This window comes from Oculina patagonica, chromosome 14, assembly GCF_052425735.1.
Source record: "Oculina patagonica isolate OP01 chromosome 14, crgOcupat, whole genome shotgun sequence".
NCBI classification, from domain to species: domain Eukaryota; kingdom Metazoa; phylum Cnidaria; class Anthozoa; order Scleractinia; family Oculinidae; genus Oculina; species Oculina patagonica.
Genome location: NC_135771.1, coordinates 21,648,220 through 21,666,480, shown reverse-complemented (window position 1 = coordinate 21,666,480; position 18,261 = coordinate 21,648,220). Strand labels below are relative to the sequence as shown.

Sequence of the window (18,261 nt, the reverse complement as noted above, 5' to 3'; positions counted from 1 at the left end):
AAAAAGTAAAACCTAAAAAACTTTTGCATCCACAAAACCGGAGCATCCAACGAGGAAATTCAGTCAAAAGTCTTAAAAAGTCGTTGTATTGTTTTCCCGTACCGTTTAGGGCCTTTTAAAGGGATATTTATGTAAACAAACACAGTTTATTCTTGTCGGATTTTGTAGCTTATTATTAAAGTGACAGAAAGTTTTAGGTAACAAACTCTTATGACCCCATCCTCGGAGACCCAGGGGCAGTTAGTCGGGGCGACGTACGGGCAGCTCATCGGGACGACGGGATTTTGAAACTTTCGCCCGAAAATTCTGTCGTCCCGATGAGCTGCCCGTCGCTCCGACTAACTGCCCCTGGGTCTCCGAGGATGTTATGACCCGAGCTGTTGTTACGTTTCCGAAAATCGTAGCTAGCATTTTCCCGTTCCCAAAACAACACTTTTACCTCTCCGCAAGCAACAGGTGTTATATTTCCCGTATTACGAAGGTTCGAGATAACAGTTCACTAAACAAAATCTGAGGGGATAATAGACCTTCCGAACACTGATATTCACCAATATGATCCGCTGGGTGCCAATGACAAAAGCAAAAGGACATCAATAATTTTGACAATTACCTGTGGCAGGTAAATGACGTTACACTCTGTAATGGAGGAACTTAATTTGCTAAGTTCCTCTCGCGCTACTTTTGTCATGAAGTCAGGAAGACCATTGTAAGTTCTTTTCTCTGTAAATTTAAAATTTAATAACACAGAGATTTATTATAAGTACAGTTACAGATGTTATGCAGTTGACTATCCTGCTCACAGCCGATTTTAGAAGGTCTGTTAACAGACTTATTCAAAATTAACTGACGCAGTAGCGGTTCAAGTCACTTTCAGTTTTTCTACGTCCAGAAACCGGCTGCCGGACAAATTAGCTTCAAGAAGACCCACTGAATATTAAATCATTATCTTGTAAAATTACATTGTAACATGTTGGCATTTTCAATTAACACTCATTTGTTGAAAAACATCTTTCAGGACAAAAGCCGATTTTACAATGAGTTTATCAATATCCAGAGTATAGATGTGGAAAAAATAAAACTCTCGTCTCTGATATAGATCATCTTATAGATCTAAGATAACAAAATCAAAATCAAAAATCTTTTTCCAACATGCTTTTAAAACTGTTTCGTCACATGCCCCACAAACCAATAAAAACGTCAAGAATTGGATGACCGTATGGAGAAAATGAGAAGGGTATAAAAATGTTACAATTAAAAATAATGCCTACTAACTCTCATCCAAGGCAGGATCAACTCCAGGTTTAACAACAAACCGATTTTGCTCTGTTGACTCATCAAAGTCGATCTAGGAATAAAAGATTCATTTCAGAAGGAAGTGCAAATAGAATATTATTGTTCAGTGGAGTCAAAGAGGATGCTTCAGATATTCAGTCATGAATGGACTTACTATTTTACTCATCAGGCTCCCAATTTCTAGCAATTCGTCTGTAAAACATGTAGCAACCTGACAGGAAACAAACAGTTTATAAGGATAGAAAGTGGAAGGGATACAATTTAAAATCAAACACTTCATTTGACTCCCTTACAAAAATATAGGTTCATCACTGCAATCATCAACACGCCAACTGAAAAAGAGAAGACAACAGCTAAAGAAAACTACAGTCTTATTACCTTTTTGGTAATTTCAATCTCCTTTGGGATCCTTCTGCATAGGTCAGCGATGTAGGTCGCATTATAGGCTGTCTGTGTAACAAGCAATTTCTTTAACAAAAGTTCTTGAAACTATAACAGAACTTACTCTCGACTTTATACAATAATTTTTTGAAGTTGACATGGAAATAATTTTTCCATAAAAGTTAAAACTACAGTATAACAAAATTCTCAAATCTGATTGGTTATTAGTAGCCTGATTTCAGCACTAATAATAATTAGACAGCATACAGATCTCACAGATCTTGAAAACAAAGACAGCTAATAAAGTAGGGAGTACAATCTCAGGTAAAGTCGATGATTGACCATCACTAGATTTAGTGGGAGCAATGGGAATTTGACCCGTTGGAATTTCTTGATGACACCCTGCTGTATGCCTATAAAATCTTACTGGAAACCTAAATACCTATTAGCATAATTCACTTGTGAAAACTATAGGATGTAAGCTTTAAAATACCTTATACAGTGCTTGCCAATCCCCAACAGATGCTTGAGCTGTTGTCATTCTTGAGAGTATTCCCTGCATGGGAAAATAAATATTTTAAAGTATATAAAAAATTATGTACATCATAGATTTCTGTTATGAAACTGTGCTTATAAACAATTATTCTTTGAAATCGAGGTGAATATTCTGCCGCTATTCACCGAGATTTCAAAGAATAATTGTTTTAGTATATACACACGAAGTGATCTCAACAACAAGCGATCTCAAAGTTTTCAGAAGGAAACCTGATTTAAAGTCGATTTAATTGACCTCTCAATTCATGCGTGGAAAACGTACATATAAGCGGCACTAACCGACATGCGCGAAACAGTTTACAGAATCTTCAAACATGGCAAATCTAGTTAATCTTCGATAAAATCCTCGTCATAATCTAGCAAAATGGTCCTTCAACACCACTCAAACCTGCAATCTGATCAAAAACCTGCTTGCAAAACATTTTGAGCGTTGAATCAAAGCTTTTGAAGTTCACTTGAACTGAAAATTGAAAGAGCAGTTGGCGAAGGATCCACCTGAAAGTTTGGATTATAAGCTTACTGAATGTCTGCAGAACTGTGGTGAAAACTGGATGTTTTCTTGCACAAAGACTTTTTCCTGAATATTTGTGGAGGATCTTGGTTGAATACACTTGATGTTCCTGCCGATAAATCTGCGGTATTCATTTCTGCGAAGAGCGACTTGACGGTAAGCAATTGTTTATCGTTTTAGTACTCGAGTTGTGTGGACATTGTGCTGCAAATTGCGAAATATGTAGTCTTCTCTTACTTTGAAAACCATCAGGCCAAATTTCTTAGCCTTTTTTGTCTTTTCTGGTTCAGCATCTTCTTGTATTCTTAATATTTGCGATTCAGAAACGCCGGCGAAACGCGAGTTTACGCCGGTCATTTTGTTTTAGTTTGGATCAAGCATTATTCACTCCGTAGGGAGTGAATAATGCTCATTAGCCCGAGATAGCGAACCAATCAGATTGCTTGAAACACCAAGATCACTGAGTGTGTATATACTAAAAGTGTATACATGTACAGATGATCATAAAGTTCCCAACTGGGCTACTAGTAAATGTTCAGGTCTCCTTAGTTCGTTACATCAGAATGGTAAAACGGTAAGCTAGATTTAAAGGGACTATGTCACAGGGATTTCGCAGTTTTTTGATCTAAACTGTTCTGAAATAATTCGTAGGCAACCAAACTCTAAATAAACTTTATCTTTGAACATCTAGAGAAATATATAACCTTATTTAAATTTTGTGGATAGAAATCAAGCTACGGCTATAAATATTGATATTTCGAAGACGCGCAGAAACAATTAGAAAACGTTTGCCTAACTTTTTCAAATTGCAGTCCGTTTCCATCCGAGCCATCCGCAGCCAAAGATGCTCATCAACAGTTTCAGTGCTCTAATATAGCAATTTTTAATAAAAAATGGACTATTATTTTAAGATTTTCTGCGACACAAATATAAATTTTGGCGGTTCAAAAATCACTTAAAATCCGTGACAAAGTCCCTTTAAAAGTGACACTAGTAAGCTGGCCAGTGGCTACGAATTTATGCTACATGTATAAGATGCCCCTTCCCAACTGTTTTGTGAAAAAAATCAAAAATCACACATTAAAATAAAACTTTAGGCTTGAGATGAGAAGTATCACCAATGTGGTATTGATACTTACAGAGACATTCTTGATATGCTTCAAACAATCTTGTAAAGATGCCACCAGCTCTGCATTTCTTAGGTTCATAAAGTAGGACACTGCCTTTTGTCTTTGTTGTAAAAGGTTGATATCTCTTGAAGGACGTAGAAACCACATTCTATTAAGTTAAAAAAAAATTCCATTATAATTGAATTAAATATATTTATCAAACATATATGCACAGTTGTTGCACAATCTTTTCTTTGTGGCCTGGTGTGCAAAACGATAAGAAAACGTATAACTAAAAAAAGTAAGTGCGAAATAAAAATGTAGGTGCCCTTGTTCTTCTGACATTTTTATCCAAGGATGCGATTAAGCCAGCTTATTAAAAAGCTCAGCGGACTTTTCTAGTCTTAAGGTAAAGTAAGGTATGTAACTATATTTAGAGGACTCCTTATCACCTGAGGAGTGGTTGCCCAGTCTCCTGGCATGTTAAAACACATGACTAATTACGATAAAAACATAAAAAATTATCCCAAGTCTGTTTTTAGTGAATTTTCCTATAATCAGAGCGTTCAAGTTGTTCACAATATCGTCATATTAATCCAATTTAGCAGCATAATAGTCAGATTTTGCAGAAAAAAAAAAACATAAAAAGTTAACAAGTAATTAATATAAATTAAGTGCAATAGAAATTTTTTTGTGTATGTGTGTGGCTTTTTCGCTTTGTATGCAAAATCTGTGAAAATTACTAAGACAATTATTCACCCCAGACTCAGTGATTATTGTTATATAATCATTTTGCCTTCAGCGAATAATAATTGTTAAATGTTATTTTTAAGAAATAATTACATATATGCCGTTCAATAACTTCTTTATATCAATAGCCTGGAATGACCATTTTCAGGACAAACCTCAACATATGACTTCCAATCACAGATCTAGTTCTATTGGAGATGCCTGCAGAAAAGAAAGCATTATAGCACATAAGTTTTTCTAATGTAGCACAGTTAGATTCAATACAGTACACAATAATTACCAAAAAGAGAGAGTCCTTCCTTAGCACCACTGTTGCCTGCTCCCATCTTGTACACAGATGGGTGACTTTCCTTTTGAAAAATCTGCAAAGCACTTTCATGCAAAGCAAAACAACATATTAAACATCACCTTCATATCAGAAGAAACATGCAAGGCATTCATTACGGTTTGGAGCAAGTGGGTATCAGGCCCAGGGGGGGTACTCCGGCTTGTAAATGACGGGGATGATCGAATGGAGGCAAAATTCAGGACCCAAAAAAATCCCTAAGTCTTCCGACATTACCCAAAAAAAATCCCTGAACCAAAAATAACCCCCAAAAAAATCTATACCCGGCACGTTTTATGAGGTCCGAATAGGCGTAGAGATTTTCGTAGAGCTCTACGCTTCTACTTAGTACAGTTTTCACAGATAAGACAGTAGCTCTTGAAAATGCGTATAGCCGTTGATTAGTACAGGCGTTTTCACTCTAAACTTTTCGTTATCAATGCTTCACGTTTTCTTTCTAAACTCTTCACTTCAAAGCTCTACGTTTTCATTCTAAACTCTACGGTTCTACGGCTCTACGTTTTCTTTCTAAACTCTACACTTCTACGGCTCTACGTTTTCATTCTAAACTCTACAGCCCAACAGCTCTACGTTTTCATTCTAAACTCTACGGTTCTACGGCTCTACGTTTTCTTTCTAAACTCTACGGTTCTACGGCTCTACGTTTTCATTCTAAACTCTACAGCCCAACAGCTCTACGTTTTCATTCTAAAATCTACAGCCCGGCAACAGCTCTACGTTTTCATTCTAAACTCTACGGTTCTACAGCTCTACGTTTTCTTTCTAAACTCTACGGTTCTACGGCTCTACGTTTTCATTCTAAACTCTACAGCCCAACAGCTCTACGTTTTCATTCTAAACTGCATGTACACTTTTACGGCTCAACGTTTTTATTCTAAACTGTGCACTTCTACGGCTCCACGTTTTCATTCTAAACTCTACGCTTCTACGACTTAACATTTTCATTCTAAACTCTACACTTCTACGGCTCTACGTTTTCATTCTAAACTCTACAGCCCAACAGCTCTACGTTTTCATTCTAAACTGTACACTTCTACGGCTCAACGTTTTTATTCTAAACTGTGCACTTCTACGGCTCTACGTTTTCATTCTAAACTGTGCACTTCTACGGCTCTACGTTTTCATTCTAAACTCCACGCTTCTACGGCTCTACGTCTCCATTCTAAACTGTACGCTTCTACGGCTCTACGTTTTCATTCTAAACTCTACACTTCCACGGCTCTACGTTTTCATTCTAAACTCTACAGCCCAACAGCTCTACGTTTTCATTCTAAACTGTACGCTTCTACGGCTCTACGTCTCCATTCTAAACTGTATGCTTCTACGGCTCTACGTTTTCATTCTAAACTCTACACTTCTACGGCTCTACGTTTTCATTCTAAACTCTACAGCCCAACAGCTCTACGTTTTCATTCTAAACTGTACACTTCTACGGCTCTACGTTTTTATTCTGAACTCTACGCTTCTACAGCTCTACGTTTTTATTCTAAACTCTACGCTTCTACAGCTCTACGTTTTCATTCTAAACTCTACGGTTCTACAGCCTAACGTTTTCATTCTAAACTCTACGGCTCTACGTTTTCATTCTAAACTCTACGCTTCTACACCTTAACGTTTTCATTCTAAACTCTACGCTTCTATCTACACCTTAACGTTTTCATTCTAAACTCTACGGCTCTACGTTTTCATTCTAAACTCTACGCTTCTATCTACACCTTAACGTTTTCATTCTAAACTCTACGGTTCTACGTTTTCATTCAAAACACCACAGTTCTACGGCTTTACGTTTTTATTCTAAACTCTACGCTTCTACGGCTCTACGTTTTCATTCTAAACTGTGCGCTTCTACGGCTCTACGTTTTTATTCTTAACTCGAGGCTTCTACCACTGCTCCATTTTCATTTTAAACTATGCGGTTTTGCAACTTTAAAATTTCATTGTAATCGCCACGCGTCTACAGCTCTATAATTGCAAACTTAACGGTACCCTTCAACAGGTCTTCTTTTTTATTAAAAACTCTACGCTTCTACGGCCCTATGTTCTTATTCCGTACTATTCCAACCTGTATGCTTCTATGGGTCTACATTTTCATTTTAACTCGACACGTCTACGGGTCTACATTTTAATTCTTAGCTAGAGCTACGCTTCTATAACTCTACGTTTACATTCTATTCTTCCTTGTGTAATACAAATGAAAATTAATTTTGCCCGTTCTCAAACCTTGTGTTTATTGCCAAATAACTTCGTTTTATCGTCAATATAAAATGAAGTGCTGTAAAAGCGTACAGTTTAGAATGAAAACATAGACTTGTAGAAGTGTACAATTTAGAATAAAAACGTAGACTCGCAGAAGCATACCGTTTACAATAAAAAAGTAGACTCGTAGAAGCATATACTAAAGATTAATAACGTAGAGCCTTAAAAGCGTAGGACCGTAAAAGCGTACAGTTTAGAATGAGAACGTAGAGCTGTATAACGTTGTATAATAATATGCGTACCGTTTAGAAAACGTATAGCCGTAGAAGCGTATAGTTTAAAATGAACACGCAGGTTTATTGAAGTGTCCTTTACGCTGTGTACTTTATACTCTACGCTTCTACAGCTCTACGCTTTCAAGAGTCGTAGACGCGTAGAGAATGAACACTGACGTACAGAAGTAGGCTTGTAGAAGTGTACTATACGCTATGTACTTAACTCTACCCTTCTACGGCTCTACGTTTTCAGTTCATTCTTAACTCTACGGTTCTACGGCTCTACGTTTTCATTCTAAACTCTACGCTTCTACGGCTCTACATTTTCATTCTAAACTCTACGCTTCTACGGCTCTACATTCTCATTTTAAAATCTACGCTTCAAAGGCTCTACGTGTCATTTTTAACTCTCATTTTAAACTCGCATGATTTCCAGAGCTACCCACTTATGGATTAGGAATCATGGAATGTGTAGAAGCGTACAGCTCTACAGAAATTTCTACGCCTATTTGGACCTCATAAAACGGGCGCCACTTGAAAAAATCCCTTCTCAGGCTTGTCAAATTACCCCTAAATTGCCAGGAGGTGCAATAAAATAACACAAAGAACGCTCGTTTTGTTTATTCATCGCCAAGGCACATTAGTTCGTTTTTAATACCCAAAAAAATCCCCTATCTAAATCAAGATACCCAAAAAAATACTTGCCAAATTTTCCAACCCAAAAAAATACCGGAATCGAAATTTTCAAACCCAAAAAAATCCTTCGATCATCCCCGTCATTTGATCATCCCAGGCAAAGTGTCATTAAGGTCACACCCTCTTTGGTAAACTTAAGTCAGTTCAAAGACTTGAAACAGCTGGGCAAAGTCGAGTTCACAGTCGATCAATTTGCCCTCAGTGGCTGCAAATCTGTGGTTGATTGAGTGTGAATTTATTGAGTACAATTAGCTGGTAGAAATGTCAGATTAACTTTCCACAAAAGTTATTCAGAAATGATTTTTTTTTTTTTGTCATATTTTAAATGGGATTATATATATGCTGAGAAACCGAACTAAAACAGCAGTGTTATGTGACGGAACAATGAAATTTCTTTCTTTCCTAATTTTAGTTTTCCAAAAGTGTTTTCCACTCCAAGGAACTAACAGAAAACCAACTCAAGCCCATCATTTAATTGGTTCTATTAAATGAACAAAGATATGCAGCACTATTGTCCCCCTACTCCGCCTCCCCTCCACGGTCCCCAAAAAAGGAAATACCAAATTTGCAGATATCCAAAGCATGAGTGGAAGTTTTAAGATCAAGAAAAGTTTAAGAATGTATGGGTCATAGCCAGTCACTTCCACAGCCCTTTTTCTGAATTGGCTACAAATTAACTTGTTATTACTTTAAAAGTGCTGACAAAAAGTCTCAAATTGGCCATTCACACCCAATCTGGCAACTAATTATTAATATATAAAGCTATTTGTCACAAAAATACTTCATTCACATACCTGTAAGTGTTATTATCTACAATGAGAAGATCACTCCTGCAAATATTGAAAGAAAAGACTTTTACAATTAAATTTTACTAGTTTAAATATTTAGACCAATTCATTGACCTACCTGCCTACAGTTTTCATAAAAACTAATGTTATAATATAACGATCATCTGACTGACTGAGCTGAAATTCCTTTGTAAGAATGCCCATAAATAGTACAGTCGAATCCCAATAATCCAAACCACAAACTAGCTACCAGAATCTGGTTGTACATGTATTACATGACTAATATTAAATTCAGACTGTGTACATGTATGTTTACAGTACATGTGGCTGGGTGCCATATGGCTGCAGGCCTGGGTTTCACTGTAGTCTCCACAACACTCATGAATTCACTTTAATACTAACTGTAACTTAATTAATGCACCAATTACTTACAAAGAGAATACTTTAAGTCCCAAAATGGGAACTCGCACATCAGGGTCCTCCATTTCAACTCCAATTCTCTTCTTGTCTATGTACTTGATCAGCGCTCCAGCACTTCGAACCTGTGTGTATCAGTTAGAAAAGCCATTGTTAGTGCAGTTTTCACTTGAGTTTGCTTTGGTTTTGTATTACTACGCTTAGTGATTGGCTTAAAAATCTCGCCCCACTTTCTCAGCCAATCAGGAGTAAAACCAAAACCAATCGAGACTCGCTCGCGCACGTTTTCCCGCGCTTCGTGCCAGCTACATGTATTTGCTTCGAGTTTTGATTGGTTCACTGGATTGTCTGTGTCCTTTGTGATTGCCCAGAGTAATTACTTTGGTTTTGGTTTTACGACACTCAATTGAAAGCTGCTCTAAAGGATTGAATTCCAAGCACTTAAACATTAAGATCTGAATTCCTTATGCACCTGGCCACCAGTGGAGTACAACAGACCAACTGAAGGATAGAGCAGAGTAAGGTAGGGCAGAGTGGTGCAGGGCACACTACAGTTTAGTGCAGTGGCAAACAGTACAATCCCCACACATGGTACAGTACAAGGTATGATGCAGTAGTGTCCATAGTAGGGATAGGGTACAGATTACAGCAGATTAGAGCAGAGTAACATAGTATAGACTAGGGTTTAAAGATGGGGTTGTGTAGGGTATGGTACAGAAGCCGGGGTAGTGTGGGTAGGACAGATAAGGTAGAGTTTGGAAAGGTAGGGTGGGGTGGGGAAGGGTAGGGTATAGTAGGATAAGGAAGGGTAGAGGATGGTAGAGTAGGGTTGGGTAGTGTGGGGTAGGATAGGGTCGGGTAGGATAGGAAAGGGTGGGCTAGGATAGGGTAGGGCAGGGTAGATAGGGTGGGGTGTGGTAGGATAGGTAGGGTAGAATAGGGTGGGGTAGGGTACGGCACAGTAGATAGGGTGGACAGGAAAGGGTACATGTGGAATAACCAAGTAGAATAGAGAATTAATAGCTTTTGCAAACAGTAAACATGCTAAAGTTTATGGGATATAAAAGTCAGGTTTTACCATGCTGATGCTGTCAAATGGTACAAGTGAGCTCATATGTATATCTCTTTCATCATCTGTGAAATGCTGTGGAATTCCTGGAAGGCACGCATTCAAAGCAGTAATCCGTCTCTTGCACACTTCATAAGCTATACAGACCAAACAAAGTGAGTAATAATCAGGGCTCACAAAAAACCCCGTCCGGTCATCTGGGACAAGTAGATTTTCCTGTAGGGCAAGTGACTTTTCATGCCCACTTGCCCGACGGGCAAGGTCCCCAGCAAACCAACAATTAGCTTAATTTCTAAAACAAGGATTTTGAAACAAAGCAGTACATTTTTGGCCTATTTGTCATGGGTAATCAAAGGTTATAAATGAACTTTTAAAAAAACTAAAGGAAGCTTAAATAAACATGCAGACTACTTTAAACAAGGCTTCATGTCAGTGATAAATTCACTGTTTGCAAGCCTTTAAACCTTCATTTTTGGTTCTTATTTTCCATAAAATCAGCCACCCCAAAAAGTAAGGCAATTAATACAATTATAATGCATCAAAAACTGTTCCAATCAACGATTTGATTCAAAATAGTTCTCAATGGTTTTTGGATTTGTTGAAATATGTTGCCAATGTCTCAAAACGCATTCCGAATGTTTGGCAACGGTTTTGAAATGATTTTCAAATTCGAAGTTTTCATTTCATTGAAGAGGTCATTGAAATGCGTTCAGTCAATCTTCCATTTGAAGGCATTGACAATGTTTTCATAATGCATTCTCAATGTTTGAAAATGCATTGAAACATGAAATGGTATATAATGGTCTTTTCCTTTAAGGGTCGTTTTCACAAATAGGGTCACAATTTCCCTGATGTTCCCTGGGGGGAGGGGGGGGTTGAATTATTAATACGTTCAAGAACCTGGGCAAGGGGGAAAAGTGTCCGGGAAAGCCGGGAAAGCTGGAATTCAAGTTTTTGTCGAGCCCTGAATAATTATACACCTTTAAGTTATTCTATGTTTTAATTGACATATAATACATGCAGATATTTTGCCAGTCATATTTTCCGAGTGGGCAAGCGGGAATAAAGTATAACCAATGAGCAGACAATTTTTATGAGATTATGATAATGACTATGAGACAACGTGAAAAATAATAATCAAAATGGTTTGAAAAATTTTAAACCAAAGATAAATTTAAACCACAACATATGCCACTGAAGTTTTCGCTATAAAAAAGGTTCTCATAGACTTTCTAACCTTCAACTTATACAAGTGTTATATTTAACAAATAGATTCCATTTTGCCGTGCGTCTGTTCAGTTATAGATCACAGATGACGTCAAAATGTGGTATGAACAGAGAAGTGGCCCATGAGGCGCTAGCCGAGTGGGTCACTGATGTCCATACCACATTTTGACGTCTTCTGTGATCTATAACTGAACAGACCCACGGCAAAATGGAATCTATTTGTTTTAAAAAGAGATTATGAGATTATGATAATGACTATGAGACAACGTGAAAAATAATAATCAAAATGGTTCGAAAAATTTTAAACCAAAGATAAATTTAAACCACAACATATGCCACTGAAGTTTTCGCTATAAAAAAGGTTCTCATAGACTTTCTAACCTTCAACTTATACAAGTGTTATATTTAACAAATAGATTCCATTTTGCCGTGCTCTGTTCAGTTATAGATCACAGATGACGTCAAAATGTGGTATGAACAGAGAAGTGGCCCATGAGGCGCTAGCCGAGTGGGTCACTGATGTTCATACCACATTTTGACGTCTTCTGTGATCTATAACTGAACAGACCCACGGCAAAATGGAATCTATTTGTTTTATATAATAACACAAGACTTCGGCACACTTCAGTTTGAGCAATGCCGCCGTAAAGATGAGCTAAGTTGTTTTGATTTCACTATTAAAGCCTGGTTTTCATATGTCGGGAAAATCCCAGACGATCAGGGATTTTACTGTTTCCCGACCGTCCCAGATTTTGCAGACTAATGAAAACTCGAAATCTTAAATATCCCCGATCGTCTGGGATGGTCGGGGACAAATCTGGAGAATCGGGAGCGTTTCTATTTTCCCGACGCATCCCAGATTTCTGCGATGGTCGGCGATCATTCAAGATATATGAAAACTCCAATTTTTAGTGTTGGGGACGTCGGCGATAGTTTTAGCTTGTTACCAATCTTTTGATTGCTTAGCTCCAGTCTCTCACCGCCCCTCACAACTGAAATAGCGTCTTTCATTGCCGATGAAGGCGACTCTGATCCCAGATTTTGCAGATATACGGCAAAATCTGGGATGGTCGGGAAACGGTGAAATCCCCGATCATCTGGGATTTTGCCGACATATGAAAACCAGGCTTAAGTTTTTGTTAACATGAAGCACTGTTATAATCCGATTAATTAAATAAACAGAAAAATGGTCAATTGAAAGTCAATGAAAAAACTAACCTTTATTCCGATTTGGAAAGTTGTTCAAATCTGTAAACATAACTGAAGCGTTCAACCGCAATTCGTTTGTTTCCCGTGGCGTTGTCCAATTGCACAACATTGGTCAAACTTTCATACAGATTACGGATAATTTCTCGAATAATTCACTGTCTTCTTCAAGCTTGTTTCGCCCAGTTAAATGCTTCGAAAGGTGAACGATGCTTGGCGTATTGTTTCTCAATGAGGATTTGTAATTAAGCTGAACTTTTTTGCTTTGTTGTGGCCTCGTAAGTTTGAAAAACTTTGCCGACAACTCTGATTTGGACTATCACGCTGATCACACACCCGAGTCACACCACCGCGTGACGTCATCCATGTGTCTGTACTCTAATAGATCATAAGTAAGAACCAATCAAAATGCGCGTAGAATTCAGGTTATTATATAATAAATTATAGAAAATGTAGCATTATGCATGTTAGTTATCTATTCAAGAAATCTGTGCCATATAACTGTTAAAATAAACATCATTGAATACTGAACTTACAAAAATCTATGCTTGGAAGGATTTCAACTTCTGTTGTCTCACAAATTAGTTCATCATTGTTTTCACCTTCTACAAATGAGACATTCAAATAAATTATTTTCAAAGTAAAAAAGCTTGAAATGTGTCAGTGAAATTATGCCTTATTAGACTGCATTATTTAATGAGCTAAACAGAAAAAAAAAAAAACAAGAAAATAGTTTTTTGAAGAGTCAATCTTAAATATAAAAAAATATTACAGAACAAGAAATTAAACTGGAAGCATAGTGCACTCAATAGCAACATAATCACAATTGTCAAGAAAAAAAAAGAAATCTTAGAGTGGAATTGGGTATATAACTGTTCACAAGATAATTTCTGCAGCTTCACCGTATACACAACATAAAAAAATTGTTACTAATAAAATGAAAGAAAAAGCAGTTTATAAATTTTACCTTGCCCATGTAAGATTTTAAGTAATCTTTCATCCTGTGTTGCACTGGTAATGATAATTTCTGCCTGCACTTGTTCTTTTACTAAGAAAATTAAGAGGCACAAGTTAAAACTTACAGTTTTCTACCTCCATCCCACTTTGAAATAAGAACATGTTTACCGGTAAATGCTTTAAAATTTAAAATAAAATGGACAAACAGTAAGGCTAAATCCTTGTACTTACAAAGGCTAATTTTTTTTATATAGCGTATCGCTATATAAACTGATGTATAAATTATTATTATTATTATATAGCAGCATCATATCAAAATAATAATTATGCCAGACTTGAGAGCAAAAAATATACCGTAATCCCAGGACTATTTTATAGTACATGTAGCTTAATAATTTGATATTAGAAAACCAAAAATATGAGCCTAGGTAGTACTTTTTTGGCATTTCAAAGGGTTTACAAAGTACGCAAAGCGTTTTTAACAGGTTTTCAAAGGGTTTCAAAGGGTTTTCAAAGAGTTTCCAAAGGGTTTCAAAGTGTTTCCAAAGGGTTTCCAAAGTGTCTCCAAAGGGTTTCCAAAGGGTTACAAAAGGGTTTCCAAAGGGTTTCCAAAGGGTTTCCAACAGGTTTCTAAAGGGTTTCCAAAGGGTTTCAAACCTCCGAAACCGGGTTTCCAAAGGGTTTCTAAGTGACCTCAAACCCCCCAAAAAAACGCTTTTATCGATAAGCTGTGTTTTCCCATGGAGGGTCACAAATACATTTACCTCTCTTGAGAAACTGAAAATCTTTTGTCTCTACTACATCCATTTGAAGGTAGAGTTGTGAAGTCTCTGTGTCATAGTAAGCAGAACCCAGTTTGCCTTTACTCCAAACCACTGACAACACTCGCTGAAAAAACAAATAGTTAAATTAATGAAATAATTAACTGTTCTTCTATATGTTGACAGAAGATGAGTAAATATTATCTCAGGTTATGCAGATAGCTCACTGCAGGCGGACAACTATTTTTGGTTTGGCTAGTTTGTTTGCTTCATGTTTTTATACTTGTAACAATGGTTTTGTCCCAGGGAATGAGGAGTCAGACTCCCGGAAAAAATCAAGGTACATAATTTGTACAGAAATGTCTTATATTCACTAGCAGTTAAAAATGATATGTTACGGTGCTTATACACTGTATAGGGAAGATATCTGCTTGCAAACATGGTTTATGTTATTTCAATAAATTTGCCAACGGTTGCTCAAAAGAAGGACAACACTATCCACAGGATGTATCACTATACAGTGGATCGCTTAGGCCTGGACTAAACATTGAACTTCACATGAAATGAGCTAAACTGAGCGAATTAAGTTCATAATAAGTTCAACGTTTGACTCAGTTGAGTTCGTCCATTGAATTAAGATCGACCAACACGTTCTACAGTGTACCTGTCTGCTTCAGACGGATAGGACGTGTTAAGATCGGCTGTGAGACAAACGTCGATCTTTTCAAATAAATAAATTAAAAATTTCTATGATAATGTATTTTATAATTAAGTGCAAATCTAACAAGCGCTGTCATTGGTTTATCCGGCATGCTTTATGATAGTACAAAGCATGCAAGAAAGAGGTCAAAGAGGGGAAGTCCCAGGAAGACTGGAGACTTAATTGGTTGAGTGGGAGATGAAGGAGAAAGGATGGCGTCGGGAGTGGGTGGTGAAGTTGGCAAAGGACAGGCAACACTGGCATTCCCTGGTATACGCCCTTTTGTGCAAACTAGCCTGCGTGGCTGGCGTCCGAAGGGGAGGGAGAAGGGAAGTTCGAGCTCGAAGCGCGAGAGAGAGAGCAAAGCGCGATCGTTTCTCGAACTTCCCTTCTCCCCCCCTTCGGACGCCGGCCACGCAGGCTATTTTGTGCAGACAGGTACAGAGAGGATTAATAACAAAAAGAAAATGACTCATTTAATCACCAAAATAATTTGACATCCCCCTGATCCACCCTGCCTATTAAAGAAACGTTTACACCTCTCTATCCACCCCTTATATTTTAAGTCAGTTAGTTTGAAACACGCATATGATCTTTACAAAAATTGTTAAGCTACCTTCACTTCTGATTCTACGGGACTTCCATCTTGTTGAGCGGCTCCAAGATTTCTCTGATGCACAATGTCATTCTCGTCCATGCCTTCTCCCTCGTCTCTGTCAACTTCCGTTCCCAAAGAACGTCTGTCACTTGTGGAGACGTTTTCGTTATTTGCTGTAAAACTCGAGGAAGGAGTTCTTTGGCGCTTGAAAGCAGCTCCCGAATGGTCCGCGGAGTTCTGTCTTTTTGCGCTACGTTCGTTGTCGCCCGTTGAAGAAGTCCACTCGGACCTCCTCGGAAAAGCGTTTGCACCACTAGTCGGCGTAGAAATTGCTGCTGACGATGTCGAAGTCGACGCATATTGTAAAGTATTCATTCTTTGAAATTTTGACAGGATAAGCTTATTACAAAGTCGATGTTTTCAACTTCAAACGAGATACAAGCTTACGAAGAAACAAAACAAGCACCGACGGACGCGGCCGGTCTGCTTTCCCGCCAAAAACCATTGTCACGCGTACGTTGTTTTCCTCGAAGAGTCCAAATCTATCTCGTTTCATCCTTTATACGTTTGACATTCGGCTAAACTGGCTTCTACACCGTTCCTTGACGTCAGAACCCGACGGACTCAGATTATCTTTTGGGTGGACTTCCGAAAAATGTCCCCTGATAAACGAAAACTAGAAATTCCCTTGGCCGAAGTCCGAACCTGACTGTCTTGTGACTCTTGCGTTGCTGTACTTTAGTGTTGCGTGACCGCCAGTGCATAATCGTTCCCAGAGCCTGCGCGTCTTCGGCTGGGTAGTGGGTACACCGTCGCACTTCCGGTTTGTTTGACCTTGACCACAAGAGCCCACAATTACAAGGCCAAGTACATTGCTGAACGAATGATAAATGTAGGAAATACGTTCTGTTGAAACGCATTTGAAGTGGGCCTTTTTAGCCTGAATTTCGGCCGTCTTATCTGGTCACCTTTTCTCGGGTGTAATTAAGCGACCGACCGGAAAACTGTCAAAATCAAGGCTAGAGCCATTATATATAATAGGGAAGGCTAAAACTTAAGACATTTTTATAGGTAAAATAAAAAAAGCTTTAAAGCTTAGCCTTCTAATATCAAATGAAAATATCGAGCGACCTTTTTTGCGGAGTCATGTCTAGTCAAGGTTTAACATAGTGTTGTCTCAGAAATCCTTTCAGTTTCTTTCACCGCAAGTTTCCGTTTGCCTCAGAAATTGGTTTCCTGTTTAGTCAGAAGACCCCTCCCTCTATTAGCGCCATATGTTATGAAAACCTGATTCCGCGTTCATTTTAGAGGCGTGCTTCCGATTACGGTACACATAAATTTACATGATTCTTTTTGTCTTTTATTGATGGATTTTCAGTCATCGCTTCGGAGCGGAAGTCGCTTCACCTGTTGGTGCTGGGAAAACCCATTTTACTGCGAGAAACCCATTCAAGACAAAAAAGAGATAAACCCATTCAAACTTGAGCTAATAAAAACGTGATGAAATTGATCATCAAAAAGGCCTTTCACACCATAGTGAAATTAACTTTTGTTAATGTAACACGTTCTTAAACAATTCTATTAAATCATGAAATATAAAAGAGCTTTTTCAAAGAAACTCAGGACCTGGCAAAATTTTAAAAACAGCGCATGTGTCAAACTCTTACCACTCCCGAATTTAAATGCCATTTTACTGATTTCTTCTCTCTATTCTCGGAATTTTTTTATAGATTGTAGATTTAAAATTCGGCATTATCATTTCGTGATCGCATACAAGCTTTACCAATATCATGGAGGATTAATAAATGATGCAAACAAACATAAAATATCGTTACCAAACATGGTTCTAAAATACAAACCAATGTTTTGAATATTCTATTTTATATTTATTAGACGAGAACATAAAATCTGGTTAGAGTTATCAAACGCACAAATCTTTAACTTCCCTTTCGTTTTCGCTGATTTATACACGAAACTCAGTTCAGGGAAGGAAATCGGTTTAATTTTCCGGCGACAGAAAAATTACCGACGGAAGATTTTAAATGAATCGTGACTACCCATAATATTAAGATTTCTAACATGATAATTCTTTAACTCTTATTTGCCTTATATGGTAATCTGAGTTTGACATTCACACCTTGCACCTGTTTGGCAAACAAGAAAACACTAAAAATTTATAATTCGAGGCACGTTTAGAAAGATACCATAAAATGTGGCTTTTTATGAGAAACGTGGAAAACCATTAAACCTGAATTGCTAGAAATAAAAAGCGCTTGTTATAAAAATAATAAGTTTTAAAACAAAACGCTTTCGTACGTGGGTAGAAATTATATTTCGAAATTTCAGTCTAGACAAAAACACCAGACAAACGGTATACTAGAATATCGCTTCGTGTACTACGTGACTTTTGAATGATTATTAGCAAG

General features: G+C 37.6%; 1 protein-coding gene across 2 annotated transcripts in view; it reads right to left on the bottom strand.

Annotated features, from left to right (window-relative positions):
- The window catches only part of LOC144638817 (mutS protein homolog 5-like), a 29,460-nt gene extending 12,775 nt beyond the window's left edge, over positions 1 to 16,685 (bottom strand). The window contains exons 1-15 of one of the 2 annotated variants that reach the window (XM_078498087.1): positions 15,854 to 16,685; positions 14,541 to 14,664; positions 13,787 to 13,867; positions 13,356 to 13,424; positions 10,396 to 10,523; positions 9,333 to 9,442; positions 8,907 to 8,942; positions 4,880 to 4,971; positions 4,755 to 4,800; positions 3,880 to 4,018; positions 2,168 to 2,230; positions 1,672 to 1,743; positions 1,448 to 1,504; positions 1,273 to 1,345; positions 611 to 720 (exon numbers count right to left, since the gene is read on the bottom strand). In XM_078498087.1, the coding sequence (XP_078354213.1) occupies positions 611 to 720; positions 1,273 to 1,345; positions 1,448 to 1,504; positions 1,672 to 1,743; positions 2,168 to 2,230; positions 3,880 to 4,018; positions 4,755 to 4,800; positions 4,880 to 4,971; positions 8,907 to 8,942; positions 9,333 to 9,442; positions 10,396 to 10,523; positions 13,356 to 13,424; positions 13,787 to 13,867; positions 14,541 to 14,664; positions 15,854 to 16,210 (1,557 nt within the window). In that variant the 5' untranslated portion in view covers positions 16,211 to 16,685. Of the gene's footprint in view, positions 1 to 610; positions 721 to 1,272; positions 1,346 to 1,447; positions 1,505 to 1,671; positions 1,744 to 2,167; positions 2,231 to 3,879; positions 4,019 to 4,754; positions 4,801 to 4,879; positions 4,972 to 8,906; positions 8,943 to 9,332; positions 9,443 to 10,395; positions 10,524 to 13,355; positions 13,425 to 13,786; positions 13,868 to 14,540; positions 14,665 to 15,853 lie in introns of those variants that run through there. The other variant, XM_078498088.1, reaches the window with a different exon arrangement.
- Between the last annotated feature and the right edge of the window lie 1,576 nt (positions 16,686 to 18,261).